Source organism: Rhamphochromis sp. 'chilingali', assembly GCF_963969265.1.
Source record: "Rhamphochromis sp. 'chilingali' genome assembly, chromosome: 6".
In the NCBI taxonomy this organism is placed as follows: Eukaryota; Metazoa; Chordata; class Actinopteri; order Cichliformes; family Cichlidae; genus Rhamphochromis; species Rhamphochromis sp. 'chilingali'.
The window spans coordinates 24,333,126-24,356,691 of record NC_137933.1 but is presented as its reverse complement, the minus strand read 5'-3'; the positions used below and the strand labels follow the sequence as shown (position 1 = coordinate 24,356,691).

The following is a 23,566-nucleotide window of genomic DNA, read 5'->3' as shown; positions in this document are numbered from 1 at the left end:
TGCTGGCTGAAGATGTTTTTTGGCGGACATTAAGTGTTGCAGCTCAGAACTAATTTCACTAATTACTGTCATCAGTAAATCTGTGAATTATTTTCCTCCAGATTTTTTTTCCTGAATAAAATATTAGAAAATGAACAGCATATGCAAATATCTTGTTTTGTTCAGACAACCACCCGAAACTCAGATATATTTCTTAATAATGAAAATTGAAAAAGGAAAAAAAACCCCACAGAAAACATTTCAAGCTGGAAAAGCCAGAATAAAAGAGAAGTGCATTTTTTTTCATTATTATTATTGTGCTGTTGTCAAACTGGTAAACTTAATCACGTTGAGAAAATTAAAAAAAATATGGGTGGTAGATTTGTTTTGACAAAGAAATAGGTAGATATAGGAGTCATACTATATTATATATATTATATATTTTATATATAGTATATTATATATAATATAGGGCAGCACGATGGCACGGTGGTTAGCACTGTTGCCGCACAGCAAGAAGGTCCTGAGTTCAATTCCAACATCAGGCCGGGGTCTTTCTGTGTGGAGTTTGCATGTTCTCCCCGTGTTTGCGTGGGTTCTCTCCGGGTACTCCGGCTTCCTCCCACCGTCCAAAGACATGCAGCTTGTGGGGATAGGTTAATTGGATAATCCAAATTGTCACTAGGTGTGAATGTGCGAATGAATGTGAGTGTGAATGGTTGTCTGTCCCTGTGTGTTGGCCCTGCGACAGACTGGCGACCTGTCCAGGGTGTACCCTGCCTCTCGTCCTATGACAGCTGGGATGGGCTCCAGCGCCCCCTGCGACCCTGAAAAGGATAAGCGGAAGCGAATGGATGGATGGATATATAGTATAATGTATTTAATTGTCAGATGTTATACTGTAATGTTAATGATTTAAACATTGCCATTGGAAAATGTGAAAAACAGTTACATTCGATATTTGCTGAGTAGGATATTATTGTTGTGAAATAAAAATTATACAATGCTTTTATAAGGTGTTGTAAGTGCATGAACGCTGCACATGGGTCATTTTAGTCCTGGTAGGTGGTTGCCAGGCAACATGATAGCATCATGTCACATGGATAAAAGTTATATCTGTGTGATGTACCTATGTGCCAAATTTGGTTCATTAGGTGTCAATCTTGTGGAAGGAATTCACAGGCAAACAGAGACACAGAAATTTAATTTGTTATAGTACGATTAGTTGGATATATTATTAGTTCACACGTGAACTCTTTCCTTTATCTGTAAAACATATTCTAATGTAATCTAATTCATTATGGATTATAATAACTTTTATACCAAAAAAAAAGTTAGAAACGTAAATTGGACAAACACAGATTTATATAGATTGTTCTCGTGCTTGTCTTTTGCTACTTACAAAATAAATATTCCGTGCGGAAACACACAAACTCTTTACATAATTGAAATGTCTGAAAATTCCCAAAAACAGATTCGTAATTATGAAAAAAAATTTGCCAGCAAATCTGTAAGAAATCAAAGCCTTTAATGTTAAAAAAAGGTTCATATATTTTCCACACATTTCCAATGTTCTAGCCATGCCAGAACAGATGTGTAAGAAACATTTTTTTATAGTTAAAAAGATTACAAAAGCAAATATAAATATAAGGGTCATTATATACAGTGAGTTATAAACAGAAGATGTCGTGTTAAACACAACCACAGGGACACTAAATAAACCGGTGTTGTTTGAGTGAAGACACAGGTACATGTGGTACGGGTACACTGAACTGTGAGGGTAATCGTGACTTTCTGACTGAGTTGTGCTCTCTGTTTCTGACAGGTATGGATGAGCGGACCACCCAAGCATCTTGGACCCCAGGTGGCGAGTCCAGTCCTTCCTATGAGTCCAGTCCTTCTTATGAGTCCTCACGGGTAAGATGACCCACACGATAATGCTCCTGAGTGACCTTTCTGCTCCACAGCACATCGTTTAACACTTACTATAACAAAGACCTTATCCCAGCACCATTGTTGCTGTTGGACCTATGATAGACATGTATTTGTGTGACAGACGGGACCAGCAAAGGTTAGAAAACACTGGAATCTGGTGTTATTCTTGAGCTTCCTTTTAGTTTAAAAAATATTTCAGTTCAGGCTATATTTAAATGGTGCTTGTTATTCATTTCCACAATGAGGCAAGGTCTTTTTGATAAAGGGATTGATAAAATAATCCAATCCCTGTCAGAAAGTAGATGACTAAATTAAAGATATAAATGAAAGATTAAAAAAAATACCCTGTCACGATTTTGCAAAACTAAATCGGCAGTTTGAGTGTCTAATACTGAGAGTAGTGAAAATATCCGCATGTTAAATTAAATATGGGTTTGTTTCTCCTTTTGTTGGTTAATTGAACAAAATATACTTATTTTTAAATCATATAAAACAGAGAAATGCAGGCAAAATAATCTAATTTGAGAATGTAAAATGCCAAGGATTAATCTGTTACCAAAATAGTTGCAAGATTTTTATCTGTTGATCCACTGATTCAGTCAGAAAACTGAGCTTCAGAATAAGCAGGTGCTTTTTGCCGTACATTTAAAAACTTTACTCTCCATGAAAACAAGACAATATTATGTTTATTATGTTATAAGCTGCATTGCAGGAAAATATGGTTTGTGATCATCTCCGCAGGCCAATCAGCCTGTCTGTAAATGTAAATGTTTAATGTTAGTCCTTTTTTAAATCATGGCAAATGGTGGACTTTAAAATTAAAGGATCAACTTATTCATGGATGCATATCCGAAGATATTTACAGAAAACAATATTTTTAGTTATTTTCTTCATTCTGTCCATAACTAATATCTGCTGATATCCAGCACTCTGCTACCCTGCACTATGCACAGTTAGTTCAGTACAATTTAGCCTATGATCTCAGGCCTGTGTGAAGTAGAAATGAGAAATTTGTTTAAATTTGTCACTTTAAGGAGTGTAAATTAACATGATATGTCATGGAATTAAAAAATTTTAAAGGTCATGTAGCTTTATTTGTGATGACCTAATCCACTGTAAATCGTATCTTCAAAATATTCTCAAGTGTAGTTCATTTGTAAAATAATGAACAAGATGTGTGCATGTTCATTTCCATGTGAAACTGTATCTCTTTGTTTAAGTGAGAACATCTCACTGTTTGTGTGAGCAAGTGTGAACAGCTCTTCCCGTTTGTTTGTCCCTCACACATTGGTTGTTCTAGATGCCCTGTATGAATTTCATTTAATGTCAATCTCCTGTCACTTTCTATTAGAATTCAGTTAAATGTCAGAGCCACTCGAGCTGCGTTACCTTGTTTATTTCTCTGTGCCCTTCCCGAATGAACATCTACAGGCTATGGTAACATAGGCAGCTTGATTTGAATTATAAGACTGAGACGCTTGAGATATCTTTGCTCCAGGTGCATATAAATGAGTGATTCTGACATTACAAGGCACACCATCAGCCAGCAGACAGCTGTTTGCACCTCCATAAGGCGTGCATGTCAACACTCACACACAGCTGCGTACGTACCTTACAGATTTGATTTATATACCCTATAGAATATTATATCCCGCATATGCTGGTTTAGGAAAGAAGTGGCTTTTCTTGTAAAGCTCAATAGACTATAGTAATCTGTCCAGACAGTTTCAGGTTTTTCAATGAATAATGTATTTTGAGATTTTTTTTTAATACAGTTCACATAGTTTTGATGTCTGCTCGCAAACATTGTTGACCATCTGAAAGGTGACCTAATTAGATTCAAAGAAAAGCTGCATATTTAAAAAAAAAGTTTTTTTGTTATTATTATTTACCGCAAGAAAAATACTCATGAAATAACTAAATAAAAGGAAAGAACTGAATTAAAAACGAATAACAAAAAATTTCACAAAACCAAAGCCTAAAGAAAATAATAAATACATCATCAGTTAGGGCTGCACGTTTAATCGTTAGAAAATCGCGATCTCGATTCATACTTATGTGCGATCTCATTTCCAAATGACAACGATTTAAAAAAAAAAAGAAAAAAAAGACGACGACGATTGTACCGCATTTTGATCCGGGACGTAATCTGCATGAAAACAAGCGCTCACTCTTCCTGCTCAACAAATGACAAGGGCGGAGCCTTATACCACGTGATACAGAAGCTGTGCCGTGTGATGCTAAAATTAGCAGGGAAAAAACAACGGAGAGCACGTCAGGGATGACGAGAAAGTGACAGGAGAAAATCCGTCCCGGTCAACCACCCAAACACCAATAACGGGAACCTTATGCAGCGCTTCCCTATACCCGTCGAACTCCCGCAGGCACAAAGAAATTACGGAGGCTATCACTTATCACCTGACCAAAGATATGGCTCCCATCAACACTGTGCAAAACGAGGGATTTAGGGAAATGATCAACACTAACTAATGATTAAATGCAGAGTGCTATATAAAGAAATGGTGAGTAAAGAGAGGTGTCTGTTGCTGTCTTTCATTGATTTTGGTACATCAAGACACGACAAGACTGATGCCTGCTGTCTATATTCCCAGAAATTCACATTAAAAAGAGATTCAATTATTAACCACTTCTGGTCCTGTTAGAACCTCATATAGAATAGAGAACATAACCTTTCAACCAGTTGCCAACCAGTTGAGTTGGGTCCCCACTGCAAAGAGATTCATTGCAGATGACTTAAGCTCACTGGCACAGACTGACTAAGATTGATTACAGTGTGCTGGCAGTCCATCTATGTTTATAAATTAGACAGTGGTTACTTATAAAGCGCCACTCATCTGTGAGTGATTGCGTGCAGTCCAAGTCAGACCATGACTTTTTGGAGACACTTTGCTACGTATTGTGCAATCACTTTGTGATCAAAAGTGGTCACCCTGAGGTTAAGGGTGTTGCATGTGCAGTAAGCATTCAGTGCGGTCACAGGGCAGCCAACTGATTTTTCCTGTCACAAGGAGGTTGCTGTAGGTTTTTACTGTTGAATGACTGAACCATATCATGGTCATCTCAGGCACCAAAGGCTGCTATTGAAACTTAATGTTAACAAGGTGCAGCACAATGTTGGCTTAAAGAGTGTTGAACTAAAAAAGCTTGTTTCAGACAGTGAATGAACTAAACAGGTGCAGCAAAGAAAAATTATAAGGTAAAATAGGGAATATTTTAAACTTGAAATCATGGAAAGCTACTGTAGTAGAATGAAAGAATAAAAATATAGGGGCACACATGAGCATAACGGTCCACTTTGAGGCATAACTGCACTAAATATTAATATCACAGCAAAATCTCCTCATGTCATGATATATGTGCTTGTTGCACGGCATAGCTACGAGAACACTGCTTTAATTTACATTTTAAACAGCAGCCCTGACCACAAGCCCTTACCAGACGTCACTACAGGAGTCTCAGTAATGGTGGGCTGTTAGTAGGTAAACCATAACACTGTTCTTGGCCAGGCAGGCAAAGGAAACCACAGCAACCAAAGTCTGAACACAGCATGGCTGAAGTAATAACCCCAGCACTACTAAATAAATGACTGTGTGTGGCAGTACTGAACTCACTGAAGAAGCCATAGTGTTCATGTGCTTTGTAATCGATAACAGCTAAATAATGATTGATTAGCATAGTGTTTTGCTTAAATTTACCTAAATGAAAGCTTTAAAATAATGAGGCACCTGCAGTGGAAATGGATATGATGTATGATGCAAATTTGTAGACAGGCTAAATATTAACATTGTTATTTTCATAAATGGAACATTTAATTTGTTTGTTTCAGATCCATTTTTCCATTTAGAACTAATCTGTCTTACGTTTCCTGTAACCAATTTTCTAGCCTTGTTTTTTAACTTAATATAAATTTGCACACAAGAGACAGACAAAGTGAATAATCTTGGCTAATTTAACCTAATTGTAATCATTAATTATAAGCATTAGTAAGGGAGTATTGTTGTGATGATGGGAATTACTAACTTGTCAATGTCTTTTCTTGAACCTGAGCACTCAGGACAGACCATAACCAAAACAGGCCGATATTAAAATCAGGTGGTGCCAGTAAAAGTTAGAGTAACTCGGATTTCTGTGATTGCCAACTTTGCATTTACAAACCATCTAGTGAAAGATATTGTGTAAAGACTGAGATTTCTGGATAATATAATTCAAATACATCTGTTTACGGAGTTCCATTTGCTGAATCACCTATCCCAGCAAGAGCCTGACATTTGCATAGGCAATTTATAGAAGCTGTTCCACTAAGATAAACTTTTAAAAATCTATTTGCAATTAAACCATCATTTATATATTTCTGCATCTTTACAGAAGATGAGATTTTTAAATTGAGCTGCAGAAATCTTGCTGTTTTCCCCTTTTTCCTGAATTTTTTTAGGCAGAGACAGAACAGTAGAACAGACTCTTGGATTGTTCTTATCTCAGGTGAAACTTTGGAGATTTGATTCAGTGTAATTTATAGAACTTATTAAATTAGTATCAAATAACTAAATTAAAAACAAGACTTACTTTCTAAGATTTCCCAGTTTTTCTCTGTTCATTGTATCTGTCCAAGGCTCGTGGAAAAAAATCTGAGTGCTTCATCTTTCAGTGTGTTACAAAGGGAATTCAGTGTTGTCCCTGAGCTTGTTTGAGCTGCTGCTACGAGTGTGTGACCAGTCGACTGTGAACAGTCCCGAGCCCTGGCGTGCTGACCTTGGCTCCCAGCCATTCGATGTATCCTGGGCAGCTGTGGCTGTAGGCTGGCGGTCTGACAGGCAGGGCTGTGCCCACCGCCACTACACAACAACCCCCACTTCCCTAGTGCCCTGCCCCAACTTGATACTCGACCCCACACGCATCCATCATGACCATATCATTACTTCCCAAGCTGCCACATGCAGCCACATGTTCACCTGGGATGCAACACAGAGTGTGGAAGAGATGACTCTTTAAACGCTGTGGCGAGCGACTGGGGAATGAGGCATGGGCTCCGGCCTGTACGCTGCCACAGTGATCTGACAGTTATTTAGCCACCAGTGCTAACGTGGCCCTGTGGCACAATGACAGCGTGTGTTAGTGTCTTGGATGGATGTAGGCCACCAGTGTTTGGGAATGATGAGGGACCTTTGATTGACGATCTAACAGTCCCAGTGTGAACACGCAGATGAATGTAGAAACATGCACTAAGCTTGGATTGACCGTTACCCTCCTACTTCTTTTTCCTGCACTGCTGACTGACCCTGATGGTCTCTTCCTGCTTTGCAATTATAAAACTGAAAGGAAGTGCTTTTCAGTTTGATATTTTGCTTAACTTTCCTGTGTAGAGTCAAATATATATAAATATATAACTCTCTCTCTACCTACCTACCTACCTACCTACCTACCTACCTACCTACCTATATACCTACATACATACATACATACATGAATATTTTTTAAATGTATATACATATATACACTGTATGGAGTTGAATGCAAAGGTTTGTACAACACTGTATGTTAAAGATATCTTTTCACCTTTAAGGGTGAAAACAGGGGGATATTGCTCTAAAGTTTAGTAAAATGTTGTGAATTTTAACAACAAAAAAATTGAAATTTTACATTAAATTTTGTGTCAGGTTTGGCTTGGCTTCAGACCTTTAAATCCATCTGCTCCATGAGACTCATTCCTTAGGTGGTTGGACATAAAACTGCAAGTTTTCAGTGGAAAAGTAAGCAACAAATTCCCAGTCAGCATCATGGGCAGGATTAACACTACTGTCAGTCATAGAATGTATATAAAATATGGATGTAGTCCTGTCATCATCCACTGGCCCCTCCTGGAGTTGTTTATGGGTGCACCTTGCATTCATATAACTTACAAACAAAAACAAACTAGAATTTCATTCAGCAAAACTCGAGCATAAACTTCTTGCTTATGCTGTGCCTCACAGCTGGCCTTATTGTTTGTCTTTTTAATTAAATTAAAAAGACGCCAACAAGGCAGGCGTTAGTGAGAGGTCCAGCTCAGTGATTCCAAATATTGGACATCATAATGTCTTCATTAACTTCACTTCTTCATAAAATCCAAATGGATTTGTTGCAGTTGTTACGAAGGGGGGAATCTATCCTTAAAACCTTAAAACTTATTTGTTTGTATCAGGCTCTAAACGTGTTTGTTTCATAGCTGAAGTTTGGCATTTTAGTCAGAGAGTCTGTGGGGAATAGCTCGCTTTTGAAGCCAGCCTCAAATGGCCATTAGTGGAAGTACAATTTGCTACTTGTTGCCAAGCTAAGTGCTCGTGAAGTGAAATTTTAAATTGCCAGTGCTCACTTATTTTCTTCACCCATGAGGCATGGCTACTGAACTGTTTTTTTCTTTGCCACACTTTTAAAGTCCTGGCTAAACTAGTATGTTGGCATAGTGACTTAACCTCATGTTAGATTCAGGCAGATATATTGGTCTCTAGTGATCAACGAGGGAAAACCAAATCCCCTCTCCCCTGGAAACTGTTTGGAGTAGATGCAGTAAGACTGAGGATGAAAACAATTTTAACGAGCTGGCAATTTGGTCTGATATCAACTTTTGTCAGATTGTTTTCTGGCCATGAGCAGTTTTTGCCAGGCAACAAGCAGAGACTGTTGAAAGTTGGTGTGTTCCCAGCCAAGAAATAGTTCAACCTATAAGTCTCTGTGAAACCACACATTTTTTCTTCTTCTTGATATTTGCACAAATTTTAAAAAGGAAGAAAAAAGTAGAGCTTTTCATATGGTTTTATGTTTATGTTTATGATTAGAATCTATTTTTGTTGTTTAACCATTGTTTTCACTGTCTGCTGACCATAGCTCAGTATTTCATAGTTTGGTCAGCAACCTTGCAGAGAGTGGTCAGGTTGATGCTTTTTACTTGTATATGAGAAGGAATGCTTTCCGTATGTGTAAGTCTGTGTATGTGTGCTAGAGCTTCTCACAGGGCTGTTGTTGTTATTGAGTCGGTTCATGGTGTGATTAACAGTGAGCGCGGCCTGGCAGGAGCACAATAGGGAATCTCTGAGGATTCCCTCGACACAGCACAACACTCCACTGCCTTTGAAATTACTCCATCACCATCCACTCACAAGAAAAGATGGATAATAAGATTTACTTCTTTTTTTTTTTTTAAACTGTATGTTGAATGCAATGGGTATGAGTTGGTGAAAATAGCTCCATACAAATGCAAGCCCACTGCTGCTCGGTCCCTCTGGTGGGAGTTAATGTAGTTTGGGAAGATGTATTTTACTGGAGCACAGGAGGATTTTCACAGGACTTGGGATTAGCACTGTAACGAAGCATCTTTTATTACATGGGACCCCAAGTTTTCAAAAACCATACTGTGACCGATATTTAGACCTGAGCTCCTGAAGCTGATAACTGTCATGAAAAGGCACTGTTAAGCTGCAGGAGAAAAAAAGGCAATTTTTTTAAGCTGCAGGTACCTGGAAATGGTGAAGGATTGCATCTCTGTGTTTCTTCCTCTTCTGTTAAACAACACCATCTGCAAGCATGAAATGGTATACAGACCTTTTATGACTTGCACAAAACGACTGAATAAGACAGAATACTTTAAGAAACTGGATTTATACGTTTTGATTTTATAGAACTATAGATACATTTAAGGTAAAGAGTTGTTGGGTTTAAGATGACAGCACAGAATTCTTATACTGAGAAAGTCGGTGGCCTGTTTGTGGAATTTGGAGACCTGTTTTAACCATGTAAAGCCTGAACTAAGAAATAATTGCCAACCCCCCCCCCATCAACACTGGAGTATTTATTGAAACTTGAATCAAATAAAAAGACAAGAGAGGAAATATGAAGTTCCATGTATGAATTTTCATTTGTATAATTTTTGCTATATCTGACATTTATGTGCAATTTATTGCTTAAAAATTTATTGTGCAAATTCTTATGTTTTCTTATTTTTAGGCGAGGGGAAAAAAAGTATGTATCATATATGACACACTTGGTGTTAGAGGGTTAAAGAGTTTGGTTTTGAATTCCGTTTGCATGATATATTTTATTGTACAGGGTGGGCCATTTATATGAATACACCATAATAACATGGGAATGGTTGGTGATATCAAAGTCCTGTTTGTGGCACATTAGTATATGTGAGGGGGCAAACTCCTCAAGATGGGTGGTGACCATGGTGGCCATTTAGAAGTCGGCCATCTTGGATACAACTTTTGTTTTTTCAATAGAAAGAGGGCCATGTGACACATCAAACTTATTGGTAATGTCACAAGAAAAACAGTAGTGTGCTTGGTTTCAACGTAACTTTATTCTTTCATGAGTTATTTACAAGTTTCTGACCACTTATAAAATGTGTTCAATGTGTTGCCCATTGTGTTGGATTGTCAATGCAACCCTCTTCTCCCACTCTTCACACACTGATAGCAACACTGCAGGAGAAATGCTAGCACAGGCATCCACTATCCGTAGTTTTAGGTGCTGCACATCTCGTATCTTCACACCATAGACAATTGCCTTCAGATGACCCCAAAGATAAAAGTCTAAGGGGGTCAGATCGGGAGACCTTGGGGGCCATTCAACTGGCCCACGATGACCAATCCACTTTCCAGGAAACTGTTCATCTAGCTCGGACCTGGCACCCATAATGTGGTAGTGCACCATCTTGCTGGAAAAACTCAGGGAACGTGCCAGCTTCAGTGCATAAAGAGGGAAACACATCATCATGTAGCAATTTCAAATATCCAGTGGCCTTGAGGTTTCCATTGATGAAGAATGGACCCACTATCGTTGTAGCCCATATACCACACCAAACCATCACTTTTGTTGTTCCAGCAGTCTTGGAGGGATCCATCCAATGTGGGTTAGTGTCAGACCAATAGCTGTGGTTTTGTTTGTTAACTTCACCATTCACATAAAAGTTTGCCTCATCACTGAAGAAAATCTTCTGCGTGAACTGAGGGTCCTGTTCAAATTTTTTGCCCATTCTGCAAATTCTGTGCGCCAATCTGGGTCATCCTCGTTGAGATGCTGCAGTAGCTGGAGTTTGTAAGGGTGCCATTTGTGAGTAGCTAATATCCGCCGAAGGGATGTTCGACTAATGCCACTCTCCAGTGACATGCGGCGAGTGCTACGCTGTGGGCTCTTGCTGAATGAAGCTAGGACAGCCACTGATGTTTCTTCATTAGTGACAGTTTTCTTGTGTCCACATTTTGGCAAATCCAACACTGAACCAGTTTCATGAAACTTAGCAAGCAGTTTGCTAACTGTAGCATGGGAGATGGGTGGTCTCGTAGGGTGTTTTGCATTGAAATCTGCTGCAATGACCCGGTTACTGCGTTCACCAGATATCAACACACTTTCGATCCGCTTCTCACGTGTTAACCTCTTCGACATGTCAATGGCTGTGAACAAAGAGAAACTTGTAAATAACTCATGAAAGAATAAAGGTATGTTGAAACCAAGCACACCATTGTTTTTCTTGTGACATTACCAATAAGTTTGATGTGTTACATGGCCCTCTTCCTATTGAAAAAACAAAAGTTGTATCCAAGATGGCCGACTTCTAAATGGCCACCATGGTCACCACCCATCTTGAGGAGTTTGCCCCCTCACATATACTAATGTGCCACAAACAGGACTTTAATATCACCAACCATTCCCATGTTAGTACGGTGTATCCATATAAATGGCCCACCCTGTACATAAAATAATGGTAAAACATGATAAAATCTCTTGGGTTAATATAACAGCCTGATGGCCCAGGACCAGTAAGGCCTCAGTCTTACAGGGACCTTTTGGTTGTCACTGGTTGCTAGTGGAAAAATGTGTGCCAGACTTGTCGTTAAGTGAGACTGGTTGTAAAGAAGTACGCGATGCTGGACCAAAGGCCTTGTTGTGATTGCTTTGGTCAGTAGCATTTGAATGGTGCATGTAGTTTACATGGAGGATGCCAACTATTTGTTGAGAGGTAATACAGTTTTTACTTCAGAAGTTCTACTTTTCCAATTTACTTGATACTTTTTACAGTTTCACTACCACTTAGCTAGTAGTTTTCTGCTAGCTACTAAAACATCCTCTTCTTGACCGATTTCGTGTAGCCTTCCTTACTATGGTAATTTCCAGTAGATCACAAAATGCAATGCACATAGCAGCTTGTTATGAGAGGTTACTAAAACATCTATAGAGTTCTTGTATTTTTTATGGCAGATACTGGGGGTTTAAATATGAACCAGTGTTATTAATGTGAACCATCTTTCTTTTCAAATTTTTGGGCTTCTCTTGCAGATTTTATTGGCATCAATTGTGTTCTCGCCTTGCTAATTAGGAGTACGCTATAGCACACAATTATCAAAGTTGCCTACTAATGTGCTTAATATTCTGATCTCTTCCCTCAGGGCTTCGCAGACAGCCCTCATTACAGCGATCATTTGAGTGACAGTCGATTAGTGTCCCATGAAGGATTGTCCCCAACACCTTTTATGAACTCAAACATAATGGGTAAGTAAGTGACTCCTTTCAACTCACCCTCATATGCCCTTTGGTGGTGGAAAGACATCCTAAAAAAAACTGATTGAGATTAAGGCACATCATTTACTGGAGGCAGCAGGACTGAAAGGCTTGCAGGCTACAGGACAATTTTCTTCTCGCCCCTCATGTCTTTATTTCCTCTCTTTAATCCCCCTCCCCTTTCCACATCTCCCTCTTCCTCCTCCTGAGATGACCCTCCCCCAGGCTAGGAGTCACACCATCAGTATAGGTTTCCGTCATAAGAAGCTGTGTCCTAGACATCAAAACCGCCCTCAGCAGCTTCCAGCAGCAGCACAGTTATGTATTGTTTGGGTGTAGGGTTAAACAGACTGTTGTATCAAAGACCCCACTGTGAAACAGAAACAAGCTTTTAAACTGAAAGTAGATCATACAGTTGTGTTCATTTGGGATTGTTGCTGTGTTTGCCTTTGGATTTTTCAGGTGCTGCGTTTCCTTTAGCTCAATCTGGTTTGCTCATACAAAAGATATATATTTATTTGCATTTGTTTGGCTTTCATTTTACTAGTTAGTTAGATTTCTGGACCTTTACTGTAGTGTTTCTTGGCTTTTATTCTCCAAGTTTTTTTTTTGTGACTTACTCTGCATTCCTATTATTAGCATCAATTTAATCACAAGCAGGTGGACGCACTTTCCCCAAACACATCGTACTTTGAGTTTTAATTCTCTGTCATCACTTTTTAAAAGACATAGTGTTACTGGCTTACAATATGCTCTGCTATTGTAGCGGTTAAAAGCTGTGTGCAGCTCTTTGGCCTGGCATCGTTGTGATGTGTAACCACTCGACAGTTTTATGGCTAACTACAGCTTAGCCCATTATGTAATGGCCCTGGAGACTGGTTTCCAAGCACAGCGGTTAGGGCGCTACTGAATGAAACAAATTATTATCTTTCCTGCAATTGATCACATGACTGCTTCCCCACCCATTGCCACTGTGTGTGTGTAATTGTGCTCACCAGCTTCAGAATATGGATGTGATCTGTCGCAATGATATGTCAGAGTTGGGCAACATGATTGTAAACTTGGAATTGCCTGCGCTTATCTCAGGATGGGAATTCAGGATGACTGTGGTCTTATTAAATTGTTTTTCCAGAAGTAATATCTGCGCAGATTTATAGTTTTCAGCACCCTCATTAAGCCATGTCTGAAAGGTTATTCCTCATTAATGCACAGGATAGAACAACTATGTAGTAGTGAAATATATGGTTGGGGCTGTAAATATTTGTGCAGTGACATCATTTTCATGAAGTTAGGCTTTTTACGCCACTATAATACATTGGAGATTAAATGGTTGAGATGCAGTTAAAATGGAGACTTGAGGGGGATTGAAGAAAAGTAAAAGTACCACAACACCAGTGAACAGACAAAATGCCTACTGTGACTTATGTGCAGGTTTATATTTAATGTATTTTTGGCTATTAGGAGTGCTGTGGAGTGTATTTGGATGAGATCTCTATTATAATGTGTGCCCTTCTTACTCATGTTCTAATCATGTGATGCAAAAAAAATAACATAGTTAAAAACCCGCAACAAACCATCTTAAAAAGGGCAGACATCATAGCATAATAATAAACATAATTTGAGAAACTGTTTTTAACTGTATGCCACAGAACAGAATGTTGGGTAATGCTAGCTAACCAAGTTTCATAAATGTCTGTTAACTGCTGGGAGTCTCTTGCTACATGCAGCAACACTACCGACAGTTGGAGAAAAAGATAACCTGTCACTTAAAGCTAAAATAACAGGTGTCATTCCTCACAGCAGACTCATTTGTGCACCAAATAGGGCTGCCACAATTAGTCGACTAGTCACGATTACGTTGACTTTCAAAATCGTCGATGACTAATTTAATAGTCGACGCGTCGTTTGAAGCTTTGTAAGATCCCAAAAGACGCAGGAATAAGTAGTAGGATTTAAGAGTGTAATAATGGACTGAAACAGAAGATGGCAGCACTGCATGTACAAGGATGCCAGCTGCCGTTAAACCCTGAAGAAGAAGAAGCAGTGTCCGGTATCGTAGCTGTGTCCGAATTCAGTAAGCGCATCCTCCTGTGAACGCATTTGTAGGCCGATTACGTTACAGCAACACGACGAAGCCTGTACAAATTCGAAGACTCCGACAAATGCGGCCGAGAAATGCGTCCTTCATTTCCCCAGATTTGAAGGATGGGTCGGGTGTATACTTCATGGCCCAACCTATCCCAGAATTCATAGCACGGCCCTGCTCAGTTTCCAACAATGGCGGCAGCTAGTTAGTTTTAATATTACTCTTATTATTCTTTCTGGGTCACAAAATAAACGTTTAACATATTTTCAGGTGAGAATGTAGCTGTGTAAACTTCAAATATCTGCTCAGTTTATCAAGACACCACGTATTTTCAAAAGCGCTCCGATGTTTTCAGAGACGTCTGTTACCCACTAGCTCGATAGCTAGCCGGGGTTCAAGGCTCACTAGAGCCGTGAGAACACCGGACTCCCGGCAAATCGTTTTCAAACCCACCGCCGTCTTTCACTACTCAGGTTAAACATATATAAGTCACTTAGATAACTTAAAAATGTTATTGTTTGGCTTTTTTCAGTATTTTATTTGTTCCTGAGTAAATCGGTTTGGCTGAGATTAAAGTTATAGTTTTTATACCGCTGAATAAATGTCAAGCAGACAACTGATTATCAGAAGTATGAGATGCTCGAGAATATACTCCAGTGTCCTGTTATATTTTAGATAGCAAGGTGCAGATGGCTGAGTTTATTAAACTCCACTGAAACAATCTGCAAATTTCATTAAAATTTAATAAACTATCATCTTGTCTTTATTTTTAGTTGGAGCATACCTTAAAAATTTAAAGCTGTAAGCTAATGATAGATAAGAGCAGATGCATGCTGGTGTTTTAAGCTGTACATTTTACGTCCAACGGATGCATGATCTGATTAGTCGACTAATCGCAAAAAAAATCGGTGACCAGTCGACTATCAAAATAATCGCTTGTGGCAGCCCTAGCACCAAATATTGTATTCTTTTATTAACAGAGCTTAGAAGTCGAATATTAATTGTTTTTTTTACTGTTTGTTTTATTTTATTTGTATTTATGTTTTGTAATGATATGTGTGTATTTTGTGTGTGTGTGTGTAAAATGTTTGTATTCATATATATTATATTTATACACTGTATTCTGTATATCAAATAAATAAAACAGTAAAGCTGAGGACAAGATTAATTGTACTGTTCTACTGATATTCATGACATGACTTTTCTTTTTTATTCCTCCTGTATAACTCCTTTATATAAACACTATTTATATAGCACCAAATCACAACAAAAGTCGCCTCAAGGCGCTTCATAGATACAGAAAAACCCAACAAACCCGAGAAACATTGGAGAAACTGGGTTGTTTTTTGCATGAGGGCTTCAGACAGGGACTCCAGTGTTGCTGAAGTTTCTTGAATCTGAGCATATGTTGTAGATCTGTAAACTTCAAGGCATTCGCAGCAGTTTCTGAGCTGTTAAATGAACTATTTTAAGCCAGGAAACATCTCGCAGAATACAGCAGATGATTTTTCCATCAAGTTTCTGAAATTCAGCGATGAGATGATGAGAAAGTGGTCAGACTATAGGCATATACACTCAGATCCTCAAGATATGATGTTCATTTCATTTCATTCATTCATTTCATTTATTTATTCATTTTCAGGCACAACAAATACCTATATTGAACATAAAATACACAAAACAAAAAACAAAACTTGCCTGAAAAAGGAGTGGGACGAAGAAAACTTATTAAATCCCACCCCTATACTCACTCATCAACAAAAAAAAAACAATAAACTTCCCGCAGCTACGCCCATCATTGCATACAGACCCATCAACAGCCCCGGGCAGATACAAGCATCTCAGCGGCAGCTCGCAACCAACAATTAGAGCCTTCATAACTGAATACAGAATATATAAATTATAAATTGCATTACCACAGGTAACAGGCAGTAATAACTACAAGTAACAGACACACATACATATACATACATATATATCTACACACACAAGTACATATATGTACATACATACGCACACTTTATTTTTTATTTTTTATTTTGGAATCCATACCAGCAATGGTAAGAGGACAGACATTACAGAGCACACTAAAACCCATCATTGAGTATACTGTGACCAGAACAACTGTTTGTAGAGAAATTTAAATCTATGAATATTTTTGCATTGTTTCAATTGTAAACTCAGACTGTTCCAGATTTTCACACCACATACAGACACACAAAAACCTTTACGGGTTGTTCGAGTTCTGGGTAATTTGAATTCTCCAAAGCCTCTCACATTATAAACCTTTTCTCGAATTTCAAATCTAGTTTGTAAATTTGCCGGTAAAAGTTTAGTAAAAGCTTTATACAAAATTATGGATGTATTGTAATTAACCAGATCCTGGAATTTAAGTAACTTTGCCTGAAGAAAGAATTTGTGAGTATGATCTAGATAACCAGCCTTGTGAATAATACGCAGTGCTCGTTTCTGTACTGTGACTAATGGATTAGTTGTATTTTTATATGTATTTCCCCACACTTCCACACAATATGTAAGATATGGAAGAACCAGGGTACAGTACAGAGTACGAAGTGCATCTTTATCAAGGAATTGTTTCACTTTGTTCAAAACTGCGAGGCTTCTGGAAATTTTGGTTTTTATGTGTCTGACGTGGGGTTTCCATGAAATTTTGTTATCAATTATAACTCCCAAAAATTTGTTTTCACTCACATTATCAATTGGTACACCTTCAATGATAATTGGTAATTCTATATTATATTTTAAATTACCAAAAAACATTGCTTTAGTTTTATTTATATTTAATGATAATTTATTTATGTCCATCCATTTTTTTATTAATTTTAGCTCCCTGTTTACAGTCATTACAAGATCAGTATAATCATCGCTACTGAAAAATATGTTGGTGTCATCTGCGAACAGTATGAGTTTAAGTACTTGAGAAACATCAAAAATATCATTTATGTATACATTGAAAAGTTTTGGTCCCAACACTGACCCTTGGGGAACACCACATGTAATACCAAGTTTCTCTGAATGGTAATGCCCTATGCTAACATATTGTTCCCGACCTGTTAGGTAACTTTTTAACCAGTTACCAGCTTTCCCTCGAATACCATATCTTTCCAATTTATCCAGTAAAATTGAGTGATTGATTGTGTCGAAGGCCTTTTTGAGGTCAACAAAAATACCAACTGCATATTTATTTTTATCCAGTGTATCAGTAATTTCTTCTACTGCCTCAATTATCGCCATTGAAGTGGTTCTTTGCGTTCTGAAACCATACTGACCAACATTTATTATTTGATGTTTTTCAAGGAATTTTTCTAATCTTGAATTAAAAAGTTTTTCTAGAATTTTTGAGAATTGAGGCAGTAGAGAAATAGGCCTATAATTGGTAAAACTGTGTTTGTCATTACTTTTATATAGTGGTATTACTTTCGCAATTTTCATTTTTTTTGGAAAACAACCGGACTGAAATGATAAATTACAGATATATGTTAAGGGACTAGCAATATTCAGAATAACCTGTTTAACTACAGACATATTTATGTCATGATAATCCATTGAAGACTTACTTTTACATTTTAATGTGATATTTATTACTTCTTGCTCATTTGTAGCTGAGAGGAACAGTGAAAAGGGATTTGATTTTATATTACTGATATTTTCATTTTTATGACACGGGATGTCCGCTGCTAGTTCAGGGCCAACATTTATGAAGAATTTATTGAACCCATCGACAATATTACTCATGTTGTGATTTTCACCATTTGCATCAGTAAAATATTCAGGATATGATGTTCCAGAAGATCCTTGTTTAATTAAGTTGTTTAACACATCCCAAGTTCCTTTTATATTGTTTTTATTTTCATATAATCTTCTTCTATAATAAAGTTGTTTGCTCGTTCTTATAATATCAGTCAATTTATTTCTATATGCTTTATATCTTTGTTCCACTTCTTTTGTTTTTACTTTGATAAACTGTTTATACAGATTGTTTTTCTTTTTGCAAGCATTAATGATTCCTTTTGTGAGCCAAGGACTTTTTATCTTTTTTTTCTTTGTCATGTGTTCGTTTACAGGACAATGTTTATTGTACCACATAGTAAAAATATCTAGAAAATTATCATAAGCCTTGTCCACATCTGACTCTTCATACACCGAACTCCAATCTTGTTGTGCTAAATCGAAATTGAAGGCATGAATTGCTTCTTCATTTATTGTTCACTTTGCTATCATGATCTTGGTATCTATTTTTTTTAAATCACAGTCACACAAAGTAAAAACTGGTAAGTGGTCAGTTATATCACAGACAAGCAGACCACTATTAATTTGGAAATCCATGACATTAGTAAAAATGTTGTCAATAATAGTGGCGCTATGTGAAGTTATTCTGCTTGGCTTTGTTATTGTTGGATATAGTGATAAGCTGTACATTGTGTCAGTAAAGTCATCAATGGCTTTTAACCTTGTTGGATTTAGCAAATCAATGTTAAAATCACCACAGATAAATAGTAATTTTTGGTTCACCGAAGCAAACGTTTTTTCTATCCATTCATTAAAAGTGTCAATACTTGAACTGGGTGTCCGATATATGCAACTTATTATAACATTTCTCTTTTTTTCATTCATAATCTCAATAGTCAAACATTCCAAAATTCCATCAATAGCCATAGACATAGTTGTTACAACATTATATTTTATAGAGTTATGAACATATATAGCAACCCCGCCGCCCGCCTTATTTAATCTATTCATGTATTTTAAATCATATCCATTCAAACAAAAATCTATTCCTTTATCGACATTGAACCAAGTTTCAGTGATGGCTATAACACTAAAGGGGCGAGAAAATTGTTGCAAATAGTCCTTAATGAAATCAAAATTAGAGTACATACTTCTGCTGTTAAAGTGAATTAATGAGAGCTTCCCATCTAGGTTAATTTCTTTTTCATATTGTTCCTGAGTGAAATAATTACAATTTTTAACAAAAGAAGAGAGAAAGTTACTTTCAGAATCTATTTCTGGATCTATTATATTATGCTCCTTATATTCACAATCTAGATCAATTACTTTCTGTTGAAGAACTAATTTCAACGTGTCCATGTCATTTCCTGGTGTAATTGATACATTGGTGTCAGTTATACTTGTCCAGATCCTCCATGTTCCTCACTATCAGTACTTTTGCCTCTTCTGGTGTCCCGTTTAGCTTAATGAAAATCTTACAGTTTGTTACCCATGTATGTTGTATTTTACCGTTCTTCTTCAGTTGCCTTGCCTTCCTCGCGATGTCTGCGTTTTTTCGTGTCAGATGCTCATTAATGAAAACGTCCGTGCCTTTCAGTTTGCGTCCTTGTTTCAGCAGTGCGACCTTGTTCTTCCGATTGACAAATCTCATAATGATGGCCGGCAGTCTGTCACTCCTCCTGGGCAGTGAGTGACATGCTTCTATGTGCTCCAGGTCCATCTCTATCCCCTTGCTTTGGAGGAAGGACGCCACCTGTTGCTCTACCGAGCGGGTCTCCTCGTCGCTGGGCTCCCCGACGTTCCCGGCCACGAGCGCGGCTTGATTTTAATACCGCTGATGACCACGTCGTTCGTACGGGTGTACTGCTCCAGCTCATCCACCCGCCGCTCGAGATCCATGATCCATCTGTCCTTCTCGGCATTTTGGAGGCGTAGCTGTTTTACCTCCTCCAGAAGCCCCAGAAGCAGCTCCTGCTGTGCCCTGACTGCGGCCACGTCTCCGCACAGCGCTCCGAGGGAGGTTTTAATGTCCTCAACCTCCTCTGGTGTTGGGCCTTTCTTGGGTGGCATACTGAAGCGAGAGCACGAGGCGGCCACCACGAGGGACCCGGAAGCGGAATTTCTGATGATGGCGCCTGGCTAGGCCTGCTGGCTGATGGTGGAGCCTGGCTGTGGCCTGCTGGCTGATGGTGGAGCCTGGCTGGGTCTGCTGGATGTGGCCTGCTGGCTGATGGTGGAGCCTGGCTGTGGCCTACTGGCTGATGGTGGAGCCTGGCTGTGGCCTGCTGGCTGATGGTGGAGCCTGGCTGTGGCCTGCTGTTGGGTTAAGATCACATTGATTAGTCTGTAATCTGAATACCAATCATTGCCAATGTGAAACGTGGAGAATAAACTTGGAAACTAATTTGGTAGAGGATCTGAAGAGGTAATTTGTCTCAAGTCAAGTCCTCTACCATTAATTTGTCATTTTGAGTTTCAGTCAGTGAAACCGTTGCTGTACCGTCAGACAAACTGTGCCCAGTGAATGGCTGCAGACATCTGAAAACGACCCAGAGCTGGTCAGCAGTAGCTGTGGTGTGTTAGGGCCCTGAGGACCGCTTCATATTTCCTGCCTCTCAGTCAGTGTATTGTTCCTAATCGGAAGCTCCCAGTCCATAACTCTTAATTACATTTCCATGTTTACATGGACTTGTTTAGTCTAGTTTATCAACACAGTAGATCTAAACCAGGCTTGTATGAGAAAAGCTGCTTGGAAATTTCCCTTGGCAAAAATACCAACTAAAATATCTTTCATGTCCTATGCCCCCATCTGCTTTCCTGTTGCCCATTAATTGGGAAGTCATACTGCTACTTGGATAAAAGCTAAAGATTTAATTTGTATTTATTTAAAGATCACTACAATTAACCGTATGCACTCATATAGTGCTTTTTAGCTCTAATAGAGCACTTTCTTTTTTACTGTAAGCAAAAGTGCACACTGCTCACATTTCTGTAAAATCCACAGCCTGTGCGAAATAAGCTGCTACTGTTTCTGACATCTGCCAACCAAACTCGGGAATAAAAGTAATTGTGTGCATCAGAAGATAAGCGAGACAGACAATGAATATACAGTGTTTGAAATTTTTATATTAGAATTTGCATGTGGTTAAGATTAAATCTAGAGAAAGTGCTTGAATGTGTAGTTTCTAGAGCATGATGATATTGGGATTCAGAAACTAAAAGTATTTTATTAACCAAATTCTCTTTTCAGTTTTGCAACATTTATACTTCCTGCATTAGGAAGAAAAAATCTGCACAAGAAAACTGCACACTGCAAATGCACAGTAGACCTCTGCACCTGTAAACTACTCCTACAAGCCACAACACATACATAACTGTTCCTGTTATTACTGTTCATTATTACTGCAGGGTTGTACAACATAATCTATCAGTGTTTTCAGTGTTTCAGAATCATGTAACTCTCAGTAATCTGTATATTTTTTTCCGTTAAGTTTCATTTCGAGAAGGCATAGGTTCCATGTTCTTAACAGGGCAGGAGAGAGGTGAGGCTGTAAGTTATTATGGGTAACATATAGATGCAGGAAGTGGTTTGTTCTGTTATTTTTATCATTCATTTTAAAACAGAAATTTAGCAAACTTTTTTTCCAAATCACAGGGTTTTTTCCCGCCTAATCGGGAATGATTGAAGTTGAAGAACGGGCATTTTGGTTTAGCGCTGGGGAGCCTCTGAGTGCCTAATGATCATGTGATGCTGCTGTCCTAAAGGGGGGGCCGGGTTCGAGTTAGGGCAGACTACGGGCTTCACTCATGCTAAAATCCTCTTACTCGCCGTCACGCCATCCACGTCGTACTGCCCGACAGGTGGCAGCCACATTGTTCATGTGTAGAGCCTCAGCCATGTGAGTCTGTGTGACTCAGCCACTCATAACATGTATTAAGTACACAGGCTACACTTGGACAGACTTAGTCAGAGCATTCATAGCACATCGTGTGATCTGATAGGAATTATTGGCAGTCACGTAGATGCATGGACTATTTACTTAATGATTAATTGCTGTGATTGGAAAACTGATTCCGTGAAAGCTCTGTTAGCATGGATTAGATTTTCGTACTTTGTTGCATAAGTAATAGTATCAGAGCTAGCAACATTTGGCAATCCTAGGATTTAAATCGATTTCTTTTTTTTTTTGATCAAGGTCTTTTTATTGAACAAAGAATTGCTTCCAACAACAATTATGGCAAAATTAACAGACAGTTGTGCCCCCACCCCCCCAGAACAGTGTAACTAAAACCCAGCCAGAGAGGAAAGGAGAGACAAAATAACATAAAATAAAATAAAGTTACAGATACAAAGTAAATAATAAAATAAATGAACAACAGCAAGAGAAAAAACAAAACAAAAAAAAAAAACCCACTCACACGCACATTAAGCAATAGTATCCGGACTTAATCTTTCAAAGTAAGTAAGAAAAGGTTGCCATGTGTCATAGAACCGCCGAACCGAACCTTTTACAGTGTAGCGGATCTTTTCCAGCTGAGTATAGTACATGACATCCTTAACCCATTGCCCATATACAGGTGGAAGTGGCTCTTTCCATTTCAATAATATCATTCTACGGGCCAAAAGAGTGCAGAAGGCCAGAAGATCAGAGTGTGATTTGGAAAGACTGGCATCACAAGGCGTCACTCCAAAAATAGCTATAAACGGGCAGGGTGCAATTGGAACACCAAATATGTTGGATATGGTTTCAAATATGCTTTTCCAAAAGCTACCCAGTTTTGGACACGCCCAGAACATGTGAAATAGGGAAGCAGGCTCTCGTTTGCACCGGTCACATGTGGGGTCAAACCCATCCTTGATTTTGCTCAGTCTAGTTTTAGACCAATGGAGACGGTGAACGACTTTGAACTGAATCACCACATGTTTAAGGCAAATAGATGATGAAGAAATGCTATTGATTATCTTGTGCCAAGTCTCATCTGTAATCCGTTGGCCAAGATCACTTCCCCATCGTTCCCTAAGTGATTGCAATGTGGACAGCCTAAAATTACTCAACAGCTCATAAACATCACTTATAACCTGCTTAGCATTTGGCTTAAAATCAAAAATATCATCCAAAAGGGATGGTGGTGGACAGGACGGAAAGCAGTCAGTATTAGAAGCAACAAAATTCCTGAGTTGTAGATACCTGAAAAAGTGTGACTGAGGGATCTTGAACTTGTTCACCAGCTGTTCGAATGAGGAAAAGATATTGTCCGTGAAAA

At 38.4% G+C, this 23,566-nt stretch overlaps 1 protein-coding gene across 6 annotated transcripts in view; it reads left to right on the top strand.

Moving 5' to 3' along the window:
- tcf12 (transcription factor 12) overlaps positions 1-23,566 on the top strand; it is a 96,808-nt gene that overhangs the window by 11,271 nt on the left and 61,971 nt on the right. For all 6 annotated transcript variants that reach the window (XM_080884674.1, XM_080884673.1, XM_080884676.1 and 3 more), the window contains exons 4-5: positions 1,805-1,896; positions 12,354-12,456. In XM_080884674.1, coding sequence (XP_080740800.1) covers positions 1,805-1,896; positions 12,354-12,456 — 195 coding nt within the window. The remainder of the gene's footprint in view (positions 1-1,804; positions 1,897-12,353; positions 12,457-23,566) is intronic.